Here is a 25,720-nt window from a genome sequence, read left to right on the forward strand (position 1 = left end):
TGCTGAAGCTCAAACGTGCTGCGTAACACGAGAATGAACCTCATTGGTTCTTGCTGAAGCTCAAACGTGCTGCGTAACACGAGAATGAACCTCATTGGTTCTTGCTGAAGCTCAAACGTGCTGCGTAACACCAGTTCTTGCACATCAAACGAACATGCTTGAGCTTCCGTTTGCTACATCTGAGTTGATGAATGTTTGTGTGTGAATAAATATGTTTGTCATATAAAGTGATTGATTTACTTCAGAAAATTTGGACTAAAACCGCTCATATAGATTCATATAGATTAGTTTTACAATCTCTTTAAAAAAAATGTAAGGGTCAAAGTGATAGTTGCATAGCTGTCAATATAGGGGCAGAAAGATCTTAGTTTCCGTAAAAAGATCTTCATTTGTGTTCTGAAGATGAACGAAAGTCTTACGGGTTTGGAACGACATGAGGGTGAGTAAATTATACGATTTTCAATTCTAGGTGAACTTAACCTTTATCACGCATGTTTATTATATTTAATGGTTATTTATCCGTGTGATTGCATACTAAGAGCAGTTTTCTTGTACTTACCTCTTCCAGTTTGATTGTGATCATAGTGAAGGCTCTAAACACACATTCTGTGGCGCCCGTGATGGTGATGATCCTCTCTGGGCACGAGCCTTCTGAGATGTTGATACGTGCACTGCTCTGTATGGATGGAAAAGTAAAACCACAGAAATGAAATAGCATTTTTTTGCAAAATGTACTTCAAAAAAATAAAAGTTCTGCTCAAATACACAGCCACCTGCAGTGTGTGTGTGTGTGTGTGTGTATGTGTGTATACTTGTTTATATTACATTGTGGGGACCAAATGCCCTGACAATTTAATATAAACCTGAGATCACCTACATTATAAACATACTATGTGTATGTGTGTGTGTGTGTGTGTGTGTGTGTGTGTGTGTGTGTGTGTGTGTGTGTGTGTGTGTGTGTGTATGTGTATGTGTGTGTGTGTATAAAGGGCGGCCTTGGAAAAAGTGTTGTGCATTTTTTTTTTTGCGCACTTTTAGGCACATTAAATATTCATACAAATGTATTTCCTTTCTACATCATGTGGGATGCCAGCAATGCTTGCACCACCAACCAAATGTTATTATACACTGCAAGATGGCAAAAACACCATAATCCATAACGAATCTGCACTAGGCAACGCAACAAAGAATGTAGTTTTAGTTTCGGTATTTAAAGTTGTGAAAAACGTATATACCACAACAAATTCCTATCCAGACAAGATTAGTTTTCTCAGTGGATGCTCAAAACAATAGTAGGCAATGTCCTGTATTTTTTATTTTATTTTATAAGGGTTGAGTGAGAAAAAAAAACAGGCGTGTTCAATTAGGATGGGATTAAACTCAAAGTACGTCTTTATGAAACACAAATTTACCTGACCTCCTCGGGGGAAACTAGTTTCGCCCGCATAGGGCTTATGTTAGCTGTGCATATCGCGTGTGTTCAGTCCAAAAGTGTGGATCTCCAGCAGAGATTCATTTTCCTGCAGAGCTCTGATTGTCAGCTTCACTTACACTGATCTCTCCATCAATCATGCACAAATGCATGCGAATGCAGCGGAGTATATTGACGGTATAATTGACATATTTTTTGCAAGTTGTGTATAATGTGAATATATATATTGTAATTTATCAAATGTATTTATATCATTGCTAAATGTATTCAGTAATAAAGCGAGTTTGCTGTAGTTATAATACATTTTTTTGAATCACATAACAGTATATAATGCAACTAACGTTTAGCACACACACCATGCATTTGGATTTAAGCCAGGTGATGTGTGTGGTGCGTTTCCCACATGACGGAGAGTTCTAGTTCCACTTTAAATAAATGTGTTTAGTCTTGGCATTTATAATAATTGTTGTTCACTAGAATTTATGTTTGTTTAATATTTTTCATTCATCTTCTGAATACAGTTACATTTGAAGGATTTGATTTGGAGCAAGGGGACCTAAAACAAATGTTTGCCTTGTTAATAATGTTTTTAAATGTTTGGCCTTATTTACCGTAATTTAGCTTTATTTCTGAATATAATAATGTGTTGTTTTATGTTTGTTTTTTCTCTCTATCAACACTGAAATTTTGACTGTGTGCGACTTTAAGTATAGGTCAGGAATGACTTAATTTCTAGAAAATTTGCAAGTAAGACAAAAAGATTTACCACAAACCCTATAGTTGTGTCATCTTCTACTCACCCTCATGTCATTCCAAATGTGCTTCTTGTTTGTATGATTGTTATACAAAGACACGGCTCACGAGCACCGAGACTTTTATTATGACGGGACGGGATACAGTTGCCGGATGCGCGCACTTCCACTTTTTCCGGTCATGATTATAAGGTAAAGCAGCTCTGTTTATCATATTAGATACATTTAAGTGTGTTTAAAATGATGTTATGACGTTCCTCTGTGCGTTCGCTCGGCGCTGCTGTGACATGTTCACACTGCTAAGAGAAAAGCATTTCTGCAGAATAAAACCGAGGGTAACGCAGATATGACGCAATTGACAGGCGACTCCCTCAAACGCTATGCTGACACGTCCTGGTTCATTAGTTAAAATAGCAATTTTTGCACAATTTACAAATAGTTGGAAACATTTGGGATATAAGTACTCAACTGAACAAAAGATATAACACTGGCCTAGTGTTTTTTGGATATTTTACTGCAAAAATACTACATAGTGCACCTTTATTGACAAAAAAACGTTCGGCGCACCAGGCACATGATCAAAAAGGGTTCCCTTTCGAGAGAGGTTCCTCGTATTACGTATGGGAAAAACTCCTTTTCTCGAGAATGTGAAGCAAAACTTTTAATAAAGGTATCTATGTAAAGCGCAGTGAGCTGCACGGCCATAGCCCAGCGCGAGGAGCGCTCTGATTGGCCGGGCTGCGGCAACTGCAGGAACCTATGGTGAGGCGGCTGAGAGGAACGAACCAATGGGGGGCGTTCCAGAAGCCCGCCGAAAAAGGTGCTTATATTTGCATACAGGAGGCTATATAAGACCCTAATTCGCCATAGGTGTCAGATTTTATCTCCTTCAGCGATACCTTCGCTGGTCTCCGGAAGAAGCACCGCCGTTGAAAAGGCACCAGCGGAACCTGCAGCTGAGGACGACGGACTCCCTCTCCGCCTTCTCTGCCCTTCCAGCTACGCCATCCGGCGTTATATATCCTTTAAACTGTGTCTATGTTGAGTGTTATATGTGTTTGTGTGTGTGTTGCCGCTGCAACGCCACTTCTAGAGCTTACAGGCTTGTTCTACTCGAGGACTCTCTCGTTCCGCCGCGTCGTTAAGCGCCGCGGAAAGACGGAGCTCTTCTCACTCTCCCTCTGCTCTCGTCCCGTCGCGCTGAATAGCGCCGCGGAAAGAGAGAATGTTAGAGGACATGAGCACACTCAAGCCGAAGCTCTCTTCACTCTGCCGCCGCCGCGGCTCTTCTTCCGCCGCTGCCACAGAGTTGTTCCCACTCTTCTCTCATTCCGTCGCGCTACAGCCGCGGACAGAGAATACTAGAGTGAATAGGCGAACTCGAGCCGAAGCTCTCGTCACTATACCGTCGCGCTGAGGAGGCGCCGCGGACAGACGGAGTTTTTCCTCAGTCTTCCTCTTCTCTAGTTCAGTCGCGATATCGCCGCGGACAGAGAATACTAGAGTGAATAAACAAACTCGAGCCGAAGCTCTCGCCGTGCTAGAAGCGCCGCGGACAGAGTTTTACCTCACGCTTCCAATTCTCTCGTCCTGTCGCTCTATCGCCGCGGACAGAGAATACTAGAGTGAATAAACAAACTCGAGCCGAAGCTCTCGCCGTGCTAGAAGCGCCGCGGACAGAGTTTTACCTCACGCTTCCAATTCTCTCGTCCTGTCGCTCTATCGCCGCGGACAGAGAATACTAGAGTGAATAAACAAACTCGAGCCGAAGCTCTCGCCGTGCTAGAAGCGCCGCGGACAGAGTTTTACCTCACGCTTCCAATTCTCTCGTCCTGTCGCTCTATCGCCGCGGACAGAGAATACTAGAGTGAATAAACAAACTCGAGCCGAAGCTCTCGCCGTGCTAGAAGCGCCGCGGACAGAGTTTTACCTCACGCTTCCAATTCTCTCGTCCTGTCGCTCTATCGCCGCGGACAGAGAATACTAGAGTGAATAAACAAACTCGAGCCGAAGCTCTCGCCGTGCTAGAAGCGCCGCGGACAGAGTTTTACCTCACGCTTCCAATTCTCTCGTCCTGTCGCTCTATCGCCGCGGACAGAGAATACTAGAGTGAATAAACAAACTCGAGCCGAAGCTCTCGCCGTGCTAGAAGCGCCGCGGACAGAGTTTTACCTCACGCTTCCAATTCTCTCGTCCTGTCGCTCTATCGCCGCGGACAGAGAATACTAGAGTGAATAAACAAACTCGAGCCGAAGCTCTCGCCGTGCTAGAAGCGCCGCGGACAGGGTTTTACCTCACGCTTCCAATTCTCTCGTCCTGTCGCTCTATCGCCGCGGACAGAGAATACTAGAGTGAATAAACTAACTCGAGCCGGAGCTCTCGCCGTGCTAGAAGCGCCGCGGACAGAGTTTTACCTCACGCTTCCAATTCTCTCGTCCTGTCGCTCTATCGCCGCGGACAGAGAATACTAGAGTGAATAAACAAACTCGAGCCGAAGCTCTCGCCGTGCTAGAAGCGCCGCGGACAGAGTTTTACCTCACGCTTCCAATTCTCTCGTCCTGTCGCTCTATCGCCGCGGACAGAGAATACTAGAGTGAATAAACAAACTCGAGCCGAAGCTCTCGCCGTGCTAGAAGCGCCGCGGACAGAGTTTTTCCTCACGCTTCCAATTCTCGTTCAGTCGCGCTGTCGCCGCGGACAGAGAATACTAGAGTGAATAAACAAACTCGAGCCGAAGTTCTCGCCGTGCTCATTCTACCGCCGCCGTGCTGAAGCGCTGCGGACAGAGAATACTAGAGTAAGTTAGACGAGCGAGCTCGGGCTGTTGGGTATGTCAAGAACAATGTCGCTGCAGCGCGCGCTTACTGCCAAGGAAGTTGTAATGGCTGCCTTGTCATGATAGCGCGCGCCCCTTCCACAGCGCGTTGCTGACTAGAGCGCGGCTTACGTCATAGCACGCGCTCACTGTCAGAGCATAAGGGCGTCGGAAAATGGCTGCCAAGCTAAGCCCTTTTTTCACTCTATCACTTCCAGTCCCCTTTATTCAGGCGGCTGGAAAGGCTTTTACACTGTAGACAAAGTGTCCACTACACAGTGTGCACCCCTACATAAGCACTGTTAATTCAGCCTCACAAAATCACAAATAAATCCCGCCGCGGCCGGATTACACCATATAAAGTCAACTAGCCTTATTGCAGTCAACTAGCCTGTGGTCAAACACGCTTGTCTGCATGCGCGCTTTCAGTCTAGACTAGAGCATAACGGCATTGTGGAATGGCTCACATACCACCCGCACTTCCTTACATTCTTCCAGTTCCCTTAAGTTAAGTGACTGGAGATGAAATATTGCAGTCAACTAGCCTGTGTTAAACACGCTCGTCTGCACACTAATGCTGTGTGCGTTTACCCCTGTGGATTTGCTCACTGGTTTGCACCGTGGGTATTCTACGTAGGTTGTGCGCCACTGCACATTGTTTACACTACACACAAAAGAGCTTTCTATGTAGGAAATGTGCCCACTTTACAGTCTGCACTCCTGCACCCAAGCACTTTTCACAAAGTTCACTCTCGCACACACAATATAAATGTGAGGCGTGCGCCCACTGCAAAGCCTGCACCGCCAAAACTAACACTATCCCCACAGTGTTACAAGCAGTGTTACAGCACAAGCAACCCGGCTAACAGGCCCCTATTACTAAGCGGCCAGCCCCCGAATCTAATTCAACCCCTGGCTTCACGAGCCCAGGCCTGGCAGGCCATTCCTGGTATATAATATTGGGTGTTGAACATATAAAACGAGGTTAAAACGAGGCAGTGTCAGTCACGTGCTTCTCGCTGAGGCATTGAGACTGTTAAAGGAGAGAGCGGCAGAAACAGTACACCCGACGCTAGCGAGTCAGGTTTTTACTGTCGCTAATTCCTCATGCCGAAAATGGGTGGCGGTCTCAGGCCCATTTTCCAGGCATCTGAACAAAGCACTTATGACACGCTCGTTTCAAGGTGCTGACGGTGAAACAAATCCTCGCGCACATTCGCCCCGGGGATTGGGTTTTCTCAATAGATCTGAAAAACGCATACTTCACGTTACGATAACCCCCCACCCCCACTACAGGCCATTCTTGAGATTCGCCTTCGAGGGGCAGGCTTATCAGTACAGTCATTGTCATAGACTCAAGACTTACGGCATAAGAACCACCACGTCTTGATAATGTACATAAAATCGCTAGGGCAGCCGAGATCAGACTCTCTTCACTGCATGGCTAAGCATCTCCTTTTATGGGCAGAGCACAATCTGAGCTCCCTAAGGGCGGCTTACGTGCCAGGTATTCTGAATCAGGGTCCGGACATGTTATCCAGAGGACCCATGTCCCCAGGGGGATGGTCCCTTTACCCGCAAACAATTCAGCTCGCACAGCACACGCTGCCCAATATTTTTTTTTTTTTTTTTCTGCAAACGCAGGGATGCCCTGGCCCATGTTGGCCCAGGCTCCCTCTATATGTTCCCTCCGATCGCGATCCAGCTGCAGCCTGTGCTTTTTAATAGCCCCACTTTGGAAGAACCGCACATGGTTCTCCATACTGTTTCAGCTGTCAGACACAGCCCCATGCCTATTCTGCCAATGAAAGGGAAGGTCTGGCATCCCAATCCCGAGCTGTGGGCCCTCCACGTATGGCCCATCAACGGTATCCGGGAACCTCTCTGACAAGTTATGAACACTATTTCGGAAGCTAGAGCCCCTGCTATCTGGTAGCTCTGCTTTGAAGTGGTCAGTGGTTTTCTAACCAATGTGCTACGCGAAACATCGACGCACACTCATGCGAACTGGCGGAACCGCTCGCTTTCTCCAAGAGCTAATGGATGCGGGTCGTCCCCCCTCCATACTCGGGGTGTGTGTCTCCGCCATAGCAGCTAGCCACGCTCCGATCGCGGCACATTCACTAGGGAAAAGTGATCTTATTGTGTGTTTTCTTAAAGGGGCCAGGAGATTCAGCCTGCCTTGCCCCTACCTCGGTCCCTATTTGGGACCTCGCCATGGTTTTGGAGGCCGTGAAGGGTTCCCCCTCCTAACCACTTCAGAACACGAGCTTGAAGCACATATCACTCAAAACCGTTTTTCTGCTGGCTGTGGCCTCGGTTAACCGAGTGGGTGGCTTACCTGCACTCTCCGTGAGCCCTTCCTGTCTTGAGTTTGGGTCCAGCAACTTCAAGGTTGTGCTCAAACCGAGGCATGGTTTTATGCTGAAAGTGCTATCAACCCCTTCAGTATGCAGGTCTTTGCACTGCTTAACCCGCGTCTCAGAGAGAATAAGACGCAAACCTATTCTGCCCAGTCAGAGCATTGAGATTGTATCTAGAGCGCTCCGCCCCCTTCAGGCAGTCGGATCAGCTCTTCATTGCTTCGGTGGCCGCACTAAAGTTTGTGCTGTCATGAAACAGTCTCTCACACTGGATAGTGGATGCAGTCCCACTAGCTTATAGGTCTAGGACCTAACCTGTCCTACAGGCATTTAAGCCCACTCCTCTAGAGGCATGGCCTCATCTTGGGCTTGGTCGTGTGACATTTCTTTGGAAGATATCTGTGCGGCGGCAGGCTGGGCCTCTCCGTCCACTTTTATCAGATTCTACAAGTTGGAGGTTCCAGCTCTACAAGCAAGGCTTCTCTCCATCTAGGCTCTATCTTGACCCTGGCAAACAGATTGCCTTACATTTTGGCCTGTACACATTAGTCCTTAAGCACTATTCATTCATCATAGATCCGACTATGTCCGATCAGCTGTTCAAACGAACCGACTCTTCCGGTTCTTCATTCCCCTTATAAGCCGCCTCTGTCGGTGTCTCGGGTGTTTATAACATGTGCTTTGGGTATACTGGGTAAGTCAGCACACACGGCGCTTTACATTGTGTTCCCATACGTAATACGAGGAACCTCTCTCGAAAGGGAACGTACTCGGTTACTTTCGTAACCTCGGTTCCCTGAGAGAGAGGAACGAGTATTACGTTCCGTGCCGTGTTTATGCTTCTCCGGTATCGCTTCAGTCGATCTTAAAACCTGACACCTATGGCGAATTAGGGTCTTATATAGCCTCCTGTATGCAAATATAAGCACCTTTTTCGGCGGGCTTCTGGAACGCCCCCCATTGGTTCGTTCCTCTCAGCCGCCTCACCATAGGTTCCTGCAGTTGCCGCAGCCCGGCCAATCAGAGCGCTCCTCGCGCTGGGCTATGGCCGTGCAGCTCACTGCGCTTTACATAGATACCTTTATTAAAAGTTTTGCTTCACATTCTCGAGAAAAGGAGTTTTTCCCATACGTAATACTCGTTCCTCTCTCTCAGGGAACCGAGGTTACGAAAGTAACCGAGTACGTTTTACCTATTATCTTAATGAGTCATGAGTGTGTTTTGGGCGTAATGTGAAATAAACCAATAAGAGTCTCATCTCACCTTCCCTTTAAAAGCCAGTTGCGCTCACACCATGGCGGATTCGCTATTTACATGGAGGAAATTGTGAGTGGAAAGACTTCTCCAGAGTGGAATCGTTTTATTTTTATTATTTAAACATGTTTTTGTGCTGCTGCGCCTCCCTGTATGTGTAATAAGCAGAGTGTACACACGTTGTAAACCTGCCTATAGGCTAATATTACTAACACACCCTTTCAATAGCCCAAAAATACTGCGCTATGGACTTTAGATCTGGTTTTTGTTGGTCAATGGTGCAGTCATATTCAGTTCCTCAAAATAGGAACGCGCCAACAATGCGCCGGAACACACCTGGTGTTCAGACCAGCACCTCCATGGATGAACAGATGAGCGCGAGTGCATTTGCTATTTAAACAATGTGTTGCTGTCCATAAAAATGATAACTGTGTAGGGCTGAAACTACCAAAAAACACTTTTTTTGGAAAATGGTCAGCCTGCAGTCCAAATCTTTCATCCATACACTGTAAAAAAAACAAAAAAATGTTAACTTAAAAAACTTAAAAAAGTAAGTAACCTGGTTGCCTTAACATTTTGAGTTTATTGAAATACATTTTTTTAGTTGATACAATGAAGGAAATTTGTTTAATAAATAGAAACTCAAAATATTATTGTCACTGAACCACATAAAAAATGTAATAAATCATGCAAATAGCACTATTTGGCATGTTTCACTGCGTCATCAGAAATAAAACACACACAATTACCCAATATGCTTACAAAATCTTTTAATAAAATTTTAATAAAGGTTGTCGAATCTCAAAAAATTTTCATTGTATTAACTAAAAATTTTAATTTCAATGAACTCAAAATGTTAAGGCAACCAGGTAACTTTTTTTCTCAATAATTTTTTACAGTGTAGAAAACCTTTGGCGCATCATAAAGAGGAAGATGCGACAAAGAAGATCTAAGACAGTTGATCGCCTGTATTAGACAAGAATGATACTTTTCCTATTCCTAAACTTGAGCAACTTGTCTCCTCAGTCCCCAAACGATACAATGCACCGGGTGCATGATAGGGCCCTTAAAGTCCCTGGTAACTATATTTTTTGTTGTATGGAATAGAGCAGTGTGAACATTCTTCAGAATTTCTCCTTTTACATTCAACAGAAAAAAGAAAATCATTTGGAATTGGTATGACATGGGGCGGATGATAAACTTTTTTTCAGCAAGAGCAATTCTTATTCCTAATAATAGCACTGAACAGCAGAGAAAAACTACAAATTGTAGTATCTTCTGTTTTATGACATCTATCGGGCCCAAGATTGACCCCTGTGGTGTCCCAACTAACGCAATAGAAAATGCCTCATGTGCAGGCTTGTGTTCACATTTGCCACCTTAGACCATTAGTTAGGTTGAAAAAAAGCTGTCTTTTTGTCATTTTATGTTGTTAGTGAGCAAGAAAAACATTAGATAAGGGTGCAAGCGAGCTAGAGAATAAGAGATTGTGTGTGTTTCAGTTAGCCCATGAAGAATTTCTGCTGATCATCAGTGTCAGATAAATTTTTTTATTATTCTTGAAGGGACATGCTCACCCACGCCTGGGTTTTTCTCCCTGGTAACCCACTGCATTCTCTATCCGGAAGCTATTGTTATTAGCAGCTACCTTGAAAATACCAACGCATTCATATCTAACTAATGAATTTGTGTTCGCAGCGTGCACGCTGTCATGCGCCCTTGAGATGAAAGGCTTCATTTAAATATTCATGTCTCCTGCAGTATTTCAGCTTTAATGTGGCGGACATCAACTGTTTGGAGGACTTATGTGGGAAATAAGGGCGTTTGTGCGTCTTTTCTTTTTCAGCATGAAACTACATTTATGTGTAGAAATCCCGTGTGGCGCTAGCTTCAAAGGAATGCCGTCTGTTCTGCATGCATGATGCATGCTGGGAAGCTGAGAAAGACTATGAGTAGCATGTGGCTTACCTCCTCTCGTATCCTCTTCACCGTCTCTCCTTTCTGTAAGGGGAGAAAAAAGAAGATAATAAAGCGCTCATTGCTTTTCTCTCGTGTTTGTTTGCGTGATTTGTTGTTTTCCCAGAGTGACTGTCTTTCACAATGGCTTATAGTGGAGGATAAAGTGAGTTTGACTAGTTGAACAGATAGCTGAAATTAATATCAATTCTGCTTCGCTACACAGCAATATGGCATCTGCATGCATTGGCCTCAGGGGAACAGGTTTTCCAATCGAAGTCTCTGCAATTGGACTGACTAGGGAATCAATAGTCCATGAATCACTTAGATAGCCTCAGATAGTGTCTCGCTATCTCAGACACGGAAGCTAACGTGTGCGGCATAGTCATGACTGCAGATCCAAAGATCTGCTTTATCACGCTTGACTGGCGTTTCATTGTCTTTAGATGGGCTAAAAGGATGATTGGATGTGTCATAACAGAGGTGAAGAGGGACTTTAATTTATTAGGAAAATTGACATTTCAGATAAGATGTTTTCAAGACCACCTTTCTTATAAATCTACACGTAATGCCAATACAAATTTCATGCCACAAAGTTCTTTAAGACTTCAAACTATGATGCATGTAGCAGCGTTCTTATTAAATAAGCTAAATATAACCTAAACACTGACAGGCTGACACCATATTTTAATCTGAATGAAACAAAAATAAGGATGTGAAAGAAGAGAAGTACAGTTTGTTACGATATATAGTACAGCTGCTTACTTGTGTGTTGATTATTTGAAACTTGTATATCTAAATAAATGACAAACATTTTTTTGTTGTTGTTATTCATCAATGTAGGGTTGTTATAGTTAAAACTAAAACCATTAAAAAAAATTGCTATTTGAAATAAATGTTATCTGAAATAAAATAAAATATAAATTTATATTTCAAATTATCTTATTTCAGCTCGTTGCCAAGGAAAAAATATATAATTTTTTAATTAGCTTAACATGATATACGAAAATAAAAATAAAAATTGCTATATACACATATTAAAAGATTAGCACTGTCAAACCGATTAATCACGATTAATCAGATCCAAATTAAAAGTTTGTGTTTACATAATATATGCGTATATATCTTGTTTATAAAATATATACATGCATTTGCATGTATTTATATACTGTATACATAATACTTATACACAGTACACACACATGTATTATGTAAACACAAAGTGTTATTTTTGATGCGATTAATTGATTTCACAGCACTATATATATATATATATATATATATATATATATATATATATATATATATATATATATATATATATATATATATATACACACACACACACATGCACATGACAAACACAACAAAATGACAAAAACTTTAACACAAATGTCCATGAAAATTACAAATATAAAAACAAATACACAAAAAAATAACTACTTTTAACTATTTATATAAACTATAAAAGAATCTCAAGGATAATAAAACCAAACTTTAAAGGAACATGGTGACTTTTGGGGACTTTATCTTATTCGCCATATCCCCCAGAGTTAGATAAGTCCATACATACCATCTCATCTCTGTGCGTGCCATAACTCTGTCTGATACGCACCCACTGCTAGCCTATCTTAATAATACTGGATTATTACGCAGGAATGAGAGTATAGTTCCTAGCAATATTCCTAGAAATTTGCAACTTTTCATTTTCCGTCGGTCTTAGTACACAACACTTCACAGCGTGTAAATAGGAAATTGTTGGCATTGTTTTGTCACTTATTGAGCAGTAGGCTAGATGGAGCCATTTACCTTCAGTCTTTGTGCTAAGCTAGGCTAGCGGTGGTGTGCAAGTTATGAGATGAGAATGGTATTTATCTAACTCTGGGGGATACTGTGAATAAGATAAAGTCCCAAAAAGTCTGCGTGTTCCTTTACGTTTAACATAATGTTTTTTTTTTGCCAACTAAATTCAGAATTTTTGACATTTTCGGCAGAAGGCAAAATCTATGACTACAATAATTTATACATGTAATGTACATTTTTTTTTTAAATCCCCGTTCATTGCAATATTTAATGCAAGAATGATTAACAAACAAAGAAGCTTGCATGAACAAAAACAACGCCCACTGAATGATTGCCCATCTGTCATTGGAGGCCTCGTTTTTATTCACGACAAATACAACATTGTCCACTGTAGTCGAACTCTCAGTATCCTTATAATACACAATTCACCTTCATTTCTTTCACCCGAAGACGCATTACGAATAGTAATCGACTCTAGATAGCCCTCCCCCATGAATATCGCCAATGAAGATTTGTGATGGAGAACCACCGGTAACGGGAGAGATTTAGTCTAGAACTGTGTTTAATCTATGTCCGGGAAACCAAGCCTTGGTATATTGATTTCACAGTGAGGAGATAAACACCACAGGCCTTCATTCATTTACTATGCTTCAGAGAAAAAACAAGAGAGGGAAAAAGAAGACAACAGAGGATGTCAAAGTCAACATTTAGCTGATCTTAAACTGGAACGTGATTAGGCATTACATGACCATCCTTCCATAAATGTCACCCAAAAGCCTGGGACAGATGCATAGGATTATAATTATAAAGGCTATTTAATTTAGCCCAATGAAATTACTAGCTGTGGGATAAATTTATGCATCAAACAGGTGAGGGCTTTTTAACTTTTTCTTTTTGATTCAGCAATGTAACACTTTGATTTAGGAAATTTGCCAGTACTGGGAACTACAGCCAGAAACATACTCTACACAAGTGTTTAAATGCAGACACGAATGCCTGGACAACGAACTAAATTGGGTTGTTTGAACCTTAGTAAATGGACCCATTCAAACAACCCAATTTCTGGGTTTGTCCATTTTCAACCCAACTTGGGTTGTTTTTAACCCAACACTTTTTAGAGTGTGCAGCTAAGCTCTATTTTATTGGTCGATTAGATCCCTGCAACAAGAAGTGCCAAGCTTGCTCTTTATTTGTTTGGATGTTGTAATCTGAAGATAACACTTTTAGGACATTGAGGCAAACTTTGTTTACGTTTGACTCTTTTCGCGCTAGACAAAAGAGTGCACTGTGTTTTCGAGAAGACATATTTGCAGCGACGGAGACCCCTGTGGAGCTCAGACCGGTCTGCATCCTTCTGTCTGGCGCTGGTCCTGAGGCCAAACTCTGGCAAAGGCCCAGAGACCTATTAGCAGGCCGGTTCTGAAGAGAGCTTTGTCTCACTGGAGATTTATTTATAGAGCCAAAGAAATGCCAACAACTGTGTGTATTTGTCCGTGTATTTGTTTTGTAGCTTCAGGACCTAGAGTTGGCCGAAGTAGGGGAAAAAAATCCCACAAAAATCATCTCATCAGTAGCTGACACACTGTTTACTAATCATTGTGACATCTACATTGAGCCTCTCGGAGAGATTGTGCCATGTTTAGACAATTGCACTCGCTCTAGGGATAAACAGAGCTAGCTGTAGAATTTAACAATGTAATATATCCAGATCATTAATACATATGATGCACGACTTGTCGCATTTAACAATCCATTTGCTTGGAATCATCAAGTCTTGTGGTGATGCATTCTGTAGGTTTCTAATCTGGGCTTTTGGATTGTAACCTAAAGGTCTGTGAGAAAGATTGCAAAGACAATCTAATACAGAGGGGAAAAAACAAACCCAATAGTGACAAAAATCTCAAGAAGCATCCACCGAATCTAATAAGTCAACAGCAGGGACGACGGGAACAAAGAGATTCGCTCACCTTGCCTATGATGCTGCCGACCTCCTGCGAAAAGAGAAACAAAGCAAATGTCAGCGTATTGATTACCGAGCTCACTCCCGCTTATCTGTCTGTGGGTTTTGATGAGGTAGGCTGGGTCTGGAGTATCTGTGGACTCGGGATCACGTGGAGTTATATTAGATAAGGGTCTTCTCCAGGCTCCACAAGTACCTTTTAATGTCCCATCTAAGGTTTAAAGTCAACACAAAATGGTGTTCAAAACCCGGTTGATTTATGTTCCCAAAAAGTGCGATATCTAAGAACAAAACTTTGTTTAACCCAACGGGAACGGACTGTGAAAGTTGTCCGAGGGTTGCTTTTAGTATGTGAAGTGTTATAACTGACTAGAGTGAGAAAAAAGGTTTGCGGGATGATGTCATGTACCACTTATTAAGCCGTGACATCACTCAGCAGAATGTCAATGTGACGTCATATTTTGATTTGAAAATGAAAATCGGGTTGACCTCTAAACTCAACGTTTGTTTGACGTCAAAAAAAGGGTAAAATGTGTGGCAGCACAGTAAATCTCTGAAGATCTCAGCAAAGGGATTAAACAACTCTACAAACAGCATTACCAGCTTCATGCATTACTAACCAGACTGACTTTATTTCTGTCAGACGACTACAGAAGCTCAAATTGAGAACTAAAGGGTTAGTTCACCCAAAAATGTAAATTGATGTCATTAATGACTCACCCTAATGTCGTTCCACACCCGTAAGACCTCCGTTCATCTTTAGAACACAGTTTAAGATATTTCTATATTTGGTCCAGCAGCGTATCTAAGTGTATGCACACTATACTGTCCATTTCCAGAAAGGGAATACAAAAATCATCAAAGTAGTCCATATGTGGCATCAGTTAGTTAATTAGAATCTCTTGAAGCATTGAAAATACTTTTTGGTCCAAAAATAACAAAAACTACGACTTTATTCAGCATTGTCTTCTCTTCCGCGTTTGTGTTCAATCCTCAAATAAAGATTCAAACGGTTTTGAATCAGTGAATTGATTCATGATTTGGATCATGTGTCAAACTGCCAAACTGCTGAAATCACGTGACACTGGCGATCCGAATCATTGATCGATTCACTGATTCATAACCATTTTAATCTTTATTTGAGGATTGACCACAAACAAGGAAGAGAAGACAATGCTGAATAAAGTCGTAGTTTTTGTTATTTGTGGAGCAAAATATATTTTCGATGCTTCAAGAGATTCTTATTAACTAACTGATGTCACATATGGACTACTCTGATGATGTTTTTATTCCCTTTCTGGATGTGGACAGTATAGTGTGCATATACTTAGATTTGCTCACAGACTAAATCTAAAATATCTTAAACTGTGTTCTGAAGATGAACGGAGGTCTTACGGGTGTGGAACGACATTAGGGTGAGTCACGAATGACATAAAATTCATTTTGGGGTGAACTAACCCTTTAACAGAGGTTTAGATGTTGATGTTTTATTCAAAATAACAGTTTAGTTTGAAGTCCCCATTATGGTGATCAGTGTTTGCTTTAGTTAGGTAATTTGACTTGACTGTTTAACATTAGTTTTTTGTGATCAGAAACAGAAGTGTTACTTGATGATAAAGATATGATCGTCATATAGTGGTCTATTTCACTGATGTCATCCAGAATCTAATATTTTTCAAACATGATTTTTTTGTTTTATTAATAATAGCAAGCCTGTAATTCTACATTATCCACTAAACATTTTGATCTCCAGCATATATTAGACTCACTCATATATCAATAATCAGCATATGAATATTAACAGTGGTGACGTGTTTAATGCCTCAAAGCATTCTGGTTGCTACTGACTAGTTTTGTATGAAATACCCAGAATGCATTGCGGCATGAAGCATGTCACCGTAATCAAGATTCATACAATGATTCTTTAATGTCTGTGTGTGTCTTTAAAACATTTTGGTGCACAATCCCTCAGATTAGAACACTGCCGGACAATCACAGGACTATTACAATCAATAATGAGAAATGATTAGCATGATATCAAACACTACACGATGATCATATCTTTATCATCATCAAACAGTTGATATAATCTGAACACAATTTCTCTTGCAGATTTTGCCATAAACACAGTTACAGCAGCAAGAGATAAACTAATGTTAAAAAGTCAAGTCAAACTACCCAACTAAAGCAAACACTGATCACCATAATGGTGACTACAAAACATCAACATCTAAACCTCTGTTAAATCGCAAGAAGAACTTCTGTAGACGTCTGACAGAAATAAAGTCAGTCTGGTTAGTAATGCGTGAAGCTGGTAGTAAGTGTACTTTTTTGTGAGGGTGTTTATTCCAACCAAAATGTAACATCTGTCCAACGTTGGAGCTTGACGTCAAACCAATTTTCATTTTCAACCAAAATCCAACGTCTCACTGACGTCACATCGACATGCTGGGCGTGTACGAATGTTCCTAGAAAAGTTTTCAGCAAGGATGTGTTTTAAAGTGCCAAGAATATGAGGCATCATTTAAGTCTTGAAGGATCTCTGTTTATCCTCATCGAAAGATCAAATCACAATCTGTTGATGGAGAATTAAGGTAACATAAATTGGCACATAAATCATATAAATGTGGCAGTTTATTAACAGTTCATTAGGTTTTCATTGGTTTTTCATGACTGTTTTTAATGACTCGTTCCTTTTTCGAGATATGCAAATGAGAATATCAAGGAGTTTTGGGCACGTGGCGGGAAATCTGTCACTGGCATCTGGCTGACAGTTAAACGAACATGTTGACAACACTGTAATGACATGGCGATGAAATCTACAACCATTTGTTTGCTAAGAACTTGCATTCAAGTAAATTCAAAACATTTGGTAAGTAAAATACTTTGAAGAATGCAAATAATAATGGCATGAGTCTCACACTGTTTTTCACTAAACCAACACATGGAAGAGTTATCAAATTAGCTATCATTAATCCAAAATGTTAATATTTAATGCATTTACTTGCACCAATATATCAAAACACGGTAATAAACAGTGATATATTATGCAAACAAACAGTTCATTATTTTTACCCGATTCATTGAAGCAGATTTGCGCAAACAATCTCTAAGTTCCTGATATATATATATATATATATCTGCATGCTGAGGTAAATCAGAGATTGTATTAAAACATCTCTTTGTTAACAGGCTGAGCCAGGGAGAGTAGGTGTGAAACTAGTCTACTGACACCGAGTCTTAGATATTTTCCTAAGAAGTTTTGGGTCTTAGCAGTTTTGTAATGTACATGTGGATGTCGGTTCCCACTCCCCAGTGTCGTTTTTCACTGAAAACACTCGATGTTTGTGGTGTCTGTGTGTGTTTACCTTGCCGTGCATGAGCAGCCGGAGAGTGAGAGTGACGTTCATGCCTCCATCTCCAAAATCCTGCTCACAGTTCATCCTGACGTGGGATTCAGACCCAGGGAGACGCATGAAAGATGCTCTGCGGATGATGGAATGGGCAGGGAGGGGGGAAGCAGGACTCTCTCCTTCCACTCACCACTCTGGAACGACAACACACACAACATCAGTAACTTAAAGTGCCCTTATTACGCTACTTTAAATATTGCACATTTTGTTCTGGAGTCTCCTACAAACGATTTACATGCATCATTGGTCAAAAACACTTTTTATTTTTTCATTTTCTCATAATATGCCTTGGACACCATCTCATTTCTCAAAGAGTTGGAAAAAGGTTCATTTGAAGATTCAATCTCTCTAAACTCCTCCTTTCCAAGAGCCAACTCTGCTCTGATTGGTCAGATGGCCCAGTCTGGTGTGATTGGTCTACTCTGCTCTGATTGGTCAGATGGCCCAGTCTGTTGTGATGTCATGCTTACAGCATGTGCCGGAAACAAAATAACCATTACATATCTGAATTTCAGTTCTGGAACTGTTACACATTAATGATACAAAACAGTAACAATGGCGTCAGTTTTCCCATATCAATTCCTGTAAGAGTCCTGATTAGGCCTGTCGCGATAGTCGATAAATCAATTAATCGCACGATAAAAAAAATTAGCTTGATGATTTTTCCGTCCGCGATAATTGCCATTTGCATGCTTTTTTGTTTTTCTCATCTGTCTCATTGGCTGCACGTGCCGTGTCCATTTGGGGAGGTGTTTATACTCGACGCGCAGACGGGGTGCGGCGAGATGAGACGTCATTCTCGGGCCAGCAGATTCGTCTGGAACTCATGGCTCTTCAGTTGCGGAGCCACACGTAAAGTTACGAAATTTGACGTGCACAACGCCAAAGCGAAATGGGGTCTCGCGCCCTCCGCATGGACGTCATTTTTGCCGCGCGCACCCTCGTGCTCGAGCAGACGCGTCGTGTATAAACGAGGCTTAAAGCTACACTGAAGTTTTATAGACGCAAGTTAATTCTTCAGTTCAATCTTTGTGTGCTAAAAAGGCACATAAGGTCCTGTAGAGTTAGCAATACACATTCTCCTTTTTTTGCCAAATAAATGAAAAGCATGTCATCAATGTCTTCTCTCTTGCTGTATCAAAATATCACCTTCCTCAGAGATGGTCAAGTTCAGTTTGTGCATGATTAGGCTATGATATAACATTTTTTTTAATACTGTATCCTAAATTGTGGATAATTAATATATCATATGCTGAAGTACATTTCTGGATTAAAAGAAAAAAAACAACAAGAACCGTACAGAACGGAAAACCGTGACCCTAAAACCGCGATACGAACCGAACAGTGGGTTTTGTGAACTAATCGCCCCTAATATGCTCCTAAAACACAATCATCCGCTGCAGTTTTCATCAATTTTATTTATTGTTTTTGGTACTTATTTAAATGTAATTTTTTTAAACAGACTGAAAGTCCATGCTTTTATTGTTTGTGGTTGTTTTGTTCATTTATTGTGGTTATTTAAAATGTTTTCCATTTTTAGTGTTAAATAGTCTTTAGAAATTAAAGTTTATTGATCTTTGAAAAGGTGTACCTGCATTTTTATGCCATTATCATTATTTTAGATAAAAATGGTCTCAGAACGACAATATTATCGTTTATCGCAATAATTTCTTGGCCAATTTATCGTCCAGCAATTTTTGTTATCGTGACAGGCCTAGTCCTGATCCTTTTGGAAGTGCATGCAAAGTGGATGAAAACAGCGTCGTCTTGACGTCAACAACACTTCAGCTACAACTACAGTGTTTGAGGGTCAAAGTAGATGTTGATCACAGATTTTTTATATTGTTACGTAGGTATGTAAAAGGAAGTGAGACTGAAATTACTTACGACTCATTTTGGCAGATCAGAATCAATTTGTTTTTTTAGGAGACAAATTTACTTTGTCTTAACTTTAGTTTACTTTGATCTTTGACCGTTTATATTATACACTTGCAGAAATGTCAACTACATCTATGGGCATTTTGCCTTCATTGGGACTAGAAAGGATGGTTGGGGATTGGGAAACGACCCCAACCTAGATTGAGACCGGTGTTGGTTTCTGTTTGCCTTGACGGGAGTCTGCATGTCTCACAGTGGTAAATAAGACGATCTGTAATAGCCACGCCATCTGCTCTTATGCGAAAGTATTCAGTTAAGTGAGGACAACCATGACAAGTGAATCCAACAATGCCTCAGCAGCTGAATGATGACAGAGGTGTTCTGTTACAGTCGCACCAAAGTCACTATCACCAATTTAGCCAATCTCACAAAGCAGTAGAGGATGACTGTAAGTGCTTGTTGAAATCACCCAACTACATGCTCCAAGGTTTTTGGTGACGGCCCAGGAATAAAGTAAGAGGTGAAGCTCCTTTCGGCAATTTCTTTCTTTTTGATATAGGAAATTGCAGGTTTTGTGAACCCATGCCTCCACATGAAAGAAAAACCACAGGCTCTATTGAGATCATCGTATGGTTTTTTTTAGGCATTGCGGTGTAAAGAGCAGAGGGAGATATTTAAGATAGCAAATCTGAAGTTGTATTAAATTAGCCATAATGATTTTATATGCATTCTACAATACCAGAATCACACATATCAACAAGATTTGGTTTTAAATCAAAGTAATGTGGTGCGACCATTAAAGGATTAGTTCAGCCTAAAATGAAACTTATTTTATTAATTACTCACCCTCATGTCGTTGGACACCCGTAACACCTTCGTTCATCTTCAGAACACAAATGAAGATATTTTTGTTGAAAGCTGATGGCTGAAAAAGGCTTCAGAAAGGCCTCCATTGGCATTCAGTACATTCCCACTCACAGGGCCCATAAAGGCACTAAAAACATCGACACAAAGTCCATCTCGCTACAGTGGCTGTACAATAATGTTACAATGCGACGAGAATAGTTTTTGTGCTCAAAAAAAATCTAAATAAAGACTTTATCCGCCAAGTTATTGTCTTTCGTGTAGGCCTCTGACGTGAACTCACGCGATAGCGGCGCTCCTCCTCTTCCGGGTCATCTATCCGAACGGCGGATCTGCGTCATATTCTCACGCATGCGTCGAGTTCACGTCAATAACTTGGTGGATAAAGTCGTTATTTTGATTTTTGTGCGCACAATAACTATTTTCGTCGCATTGTAAAATTATTGTACAGCCGCTGTAGTGAGATGGACTTTGTTTCGATGTGTTAAGTGCCTTTATGGGTCTTGTGAGTGGATCAGATCAGTGAGTGGATCAGCTTTCAACAAAAATATCTTCATTTGTGTTATGAAGATGAATGGAAGTCTTACGGGTGTCCAACGACATGAGGGTGAGTAATTAATGAAATAATTTTCATTTTTGGGTGAACTATCCCTTTAAAGTCATGGGATCCAACCTATATTTTAGACCCTTATGTCACTGTCAAAAATATCTGATATTTTTGCCTTTTTTATGACAAGGGAAGGTTATTTCAGGTTGTAAACTGTCATGTGGTGAGTGATAGAAACAATGAGTTGATGTTGAGAAAAAGAAAGAAAGAAAGAAAGAAAGAAAGAAAGAAAGAAAGAAAGAAAGAAAGAAAGAAAGAAAGAAAGAAAGAAAGAAAGAAAGAAAGAAAGAAAGAAAAAGCATTGCAAAATGTTTTGCTTGTAATATCCTGAGGGATCAGAATCAAGCTTACTTAGCACTCAAAACCTTTCGTCAGCCTCTAAACGTCCCCAGAATTAGACTGCATGAGTTATAATTTAACACTTGATTGGCAAGTGTTGTTGCAGCTTCAGGGTGAATGAAATAAGCTCTACTCTCTGCTCTCAGAGGATCTGCTACATTAGACGTCACGAGCGTTAAAACAGCGACATCACAGCAGGCTGATGACAGATTTCTGTTGAGCAGTTGATGATCCTTAAAATCAGAATCTCCAACATCTGCTCGTCGTAACACCACCCAGATTCACCCACGCCGCGGTTTTCTGAAATCTGCCGACAGGTTAATTAAAGCTGCCTCTGTCGTGGCCGCTCAATTACAGGTGTGGGTGTGTGTTTTCAGATAACATCGGAAGACATCCAAGATTTCGACGTCAGCCGGGGCTCCGGAAAAGTAGGTCAGAAATCCAAAAAGCAAAGCAGAAGCACAGGAGAGGCATCGATGAAGCTGTCTGCTGGTTGTGTAGGAGTTTGGCAGTGTGTCATTTGGATAGTCATGTCCACGGGAGGTGCTGGCCTATGCATGTCATTAGTGGAAAGCGACGGCTACTTCTGCCCGTCTCGTTTTCTGCTCTGCCCTCAAGGCGATCCACCAACCAATTAGAAGAAGAGACAGCGAGATGAACAGGGGAGAGAACGTGCCCACGGGTTTGCACCTGTGGTCGCCGGGATTTGGCCAAGTTGAACGTGTTTCCGGATTTTCTGTCTGACACAGCATTACTGTCTAAGCAACCCCATGAGCCCTAAAAATGAATCCTAAACTAGGGCCCTATAAACAGGGTTATTGACATTAACTAAACCTTTTATTTTTGATACTTAAAAAATTAAAAGTTAGCTGAAATGTATATTAATATTTATGTAATATTTAAGTATGTATATTTTCAATAATTTATTTCAGCTAACGTTTATTTTTTTAAGTATTATTTATATATATATATATATATATATATATATATATATATATATATATATATATATATATATATATATATATATATAAAATTTATTATTATAAATTAAAAAAACAACTAAAATGAAAATGGAAAAACTCATTCTAAATATTAATAAAACTATATTAGCATTTAAATAATACTAAAATAACACTAATATGACATTTATTTTTTCCAAATTCCATGATTTCCATTTCAATCCTGTTTTGATGGTTTAAATCAATTTGCATTATCAATAAAAATCTTAATACTGTAACAATTGTATTATTATTATTTAGTTTAACAATAATAGTCTAAAATTTCTTTTTTTCAGAAAATCCGTTTTGTCCATTTTTTTTTTACTGAATTCAGTGTTTTATTGTAAATTTGATTATTTCAAAAGTATATTATTTTAGTGTAAAATTGTTGTAATAAATCATAAAACTTTTTTAATGTAATCAAAGTTAAATTTTTTGACAAAGTATAGCAAATGTTTGCTATTCAAATTAAAATGTGTGAACATTTTTAAAAACATTTTTACTATTATTACTTTGAGAAGTACATTCTACTATACAATAACATTATATGTCTGTCATATTTTCTTCAAGTTAAACTAAACTTTTATTTTAGCGGGTTGTAGTTTGCATCTGTGTATCAAATGATAGTAGTTATTTTAGCTCTTATATATAGTGACAACAGACACTAAAAACACCACTAGCGTCACGCCTGCTTGAATATGTGTAGTGGACGAAACTGCTCAGCTCATTTAGAGACAGACTTCATACTTAAATAGCAGCCATTTTGTTAGTTTAACATCGACAGACCCGTCTTAAAGTGATTAAGTGATTAGCCGTACGTTCAATTTATTCATCCAAAAATCTTGCTGAATTCTACAACAGTCCATGTTATACAATAAACTCTATTTTTATGAATGGATTATGTGATGCAGTCCGTATTTTGGAAATCACAGGCCCTTAATCATATCATAAACCAAACCATAATCACTCAGAAGGAAATGAAAACAACTTAAGTCAATATGCTAAACAGTTTACTAAGATAAAGCTGTGCTAACTCACTTACTGTAGCAGAAAACATGAACATGGAGGAGCAGAATGTAATCAGGAATAAATTTGTCCCATTGTACGTTTTTCAAATCAGATCTTGGAAATGAATCAGCTGCTTCTACAGATGTCAACTTTCAAATAGTCAGTGTTTCCACTAATTTAACCAAGAAATTCAAGCAAGAAAGATATGCAAATTATGTTGGTGCCTGAACTTGTTTGAATGAAAAGTTCAGTGCTGACTGTTAACGCTCCATGTTAGCCAATAATCAATTACATTAAAGACAATCTAACTTCAAGGCCAAACTTCCCCCGTTCCCCCACAACCACTAAACTGCAGGACTAACCCTAAAATGAAGCCAGAAATGTTGTTCCAGGACAAACAAGGATGTTTATGCATCCTCTTTTTTATCTTCCTACAGTAGGATTATGTGCACCTGTATATCTAAGAACCTGTAGCAATATTTCTGTTGGAACACAATCTCCCATCTAATTAATTCTAATCACCTGTAGATCTCTCTTCTCTTTATGTGTAATACAATGCCACATCAAACAAAGACTAATCGGCAGTGCTAAATGATGCTTCACCACCCGGTACTGTGTGAAATATGGATTGTGAAGGCACAGTCAATTAAAGCAGAGTATATTCTACAGACCTTTTATTAACCTCTGACAATAATTACAGCCCTCACAGATACTAGAAAGTTATTTTTATATAAAAAAAAAACTCTTATTTATGTGCTAAATATTAATGTATACAAGTTCAATGCATTACATAATTTAAGTCAAGAAGTTGGCTTCCGTTGGCACTTCCGTTGGCATGGATGGCACTTAAATATAAATCCATGCAATTGTGAATTTCGAGTGAGGGCGGAAGATTTTACAGCAGTTTTGCCATGCGCAGATGTGTCATATTGACAGAAAGAAAGCTGCATGATTTGAATATGTGTGAATGGTGCTTAATGCATCGCTACAGTATTGATAATATAAAATTGACCTTTTTGTGTACACGAAAATTCCCCAATGTTGCCACACATTAAATCAAATATTAATTATATCGTTATCTAAAGTTTTACCTCTTTATTATCACCCAGATTTATAATTGTTTTGGACAGGGCACAGATCTGAATAATAATAATTTATGATGTTTTTTTTTTTTTTTCTGAATAAGGTTTATTATACGTTTGTGAATAAGTTAGCATGGCCCAAAATTCTGATTAAAACAAAAATATGCACCTGTTTTACTTAGCGATAAGAATGCATTTCACGATGCTTACATAATCAGAGTATGAACAAAAATATACACGTTATTTGGATTATAGAAACTGGAATATATGCCTAATCTGGTTATAGAGATCAAGCCAATGAATTGTCATGCTGCTTACATTACTGGATTGTGGAATATAACCAAATTCTGATAAAAGCAAAAATATGCACTTGTGTTACACTGCTTCAATAAACCAGAATATTGGCTTAATCTGGTTATGGCGATAAATTAATGCTTTTACATGATGCTTACATAATCGAAATATGACCCAATTCTGATTAAAACTAAAATATACACGTTATTTGGATTCTAAAAACCGGAATATAAGATTAATCTGGTTATAGAGATCAAGCTAATGAATTGTCATGCTGCTTACATAACGATTGTGGAGTATGACCAAATTCTGATAAAAGCAAAAATATGCACCTATGTTACACTGCTTCAATAAACCAGAATATTGGCTTAATCTGGTTATAGCGATAAATTGATGATTTTACATGATGCTTACATAATCGAAATATGACCCAATTCTGATTAAAACCAAAAAATATATACACGTTATTTGGATTCTAGAAACCGGAATATTGGCTTAATCTGGTTATAGAGATCAAGCTTAATGCATTTACATGATGCTTACATTACTGGATTCTGGAATATGACCAAATTCTGATAAAAGCAAAAATATGCACCCGTTTTACTCTGCTTCAAGAAATCAGAATATTAGGTTAATCTGGTTATAGCGCTCAAATTAATGCTTTTACATGATGCTTACATAATCAGAATAAGACCAAATTTTCATTACGCTTTATTTTAAGGTGACGTAGTTACAAGTTACTACATGTACTTACTATAGTAACACCAGTAAATTATGCATAATTGCAAGTAACTAACCCTAAACCAAACCTTAACCGTAACTCTATAGTAAGTACAGGTAGTTAATTGCTACTCAGTACTTATTTGAGTAAATACAATGAAACTACGTCAGCTTAAATT

General features: G+C 39.8%; 1 protein-coding gene across 6 annotated transcripts in view; it reads right to left on the reverse strand.

Moving 5' to 3' along the window:
• Positions 1-25,720, reverse strand: part of pcbp4 (poly(rC) binding protein 4) — a 113,824-nt gene that overhangs the window by 37,614 nt on the left and 50,490 nt on the right. For all 6 annotated transcript variants that reach the window (XM_067416294.1, XM_067416292.1, XM_067416297.1 and 3 more), the window contains exons 2-5: positions 17,704-17,882; positions 14,343-14,366; positions 10,585-10,617; positions 560-676 (exon numbers count right to left, since the gene is read on the reverse strand). In XM_067416294.1, coding sequence (XP_067272395.1) covers positions 560-676; positions 10,585-10,617; positions 14,343-14,366; positions 17,704-17,811 — 282 coding nt within the window. In that variant the 5' untranslated portion in view covers positions 17,812-17,882. The remainder of the gene's footprint in view (positions 1-559; positions 677-10,584; positions 10,618-14,342; positions 14,367-17,703; positions 17,883-25,720) is intronic.

The sequence above is a fragment of the Pseudorasbora parva genome, chromosome 14 (genome assembly GCF_024679245.1).
Source record: "Pseudorasbora parva isolate DD20220531a chromosome 14, ASM2467924v1, whole genome shotgun sequence".
Taxonomy (NCBI): domain Eukaryota; kingdom Metazoa; phylum Chordata; class Actinopteri; order Cypriniformes; family Gobionidae; genus Pseudorasbora; species Pseudorasbora parva.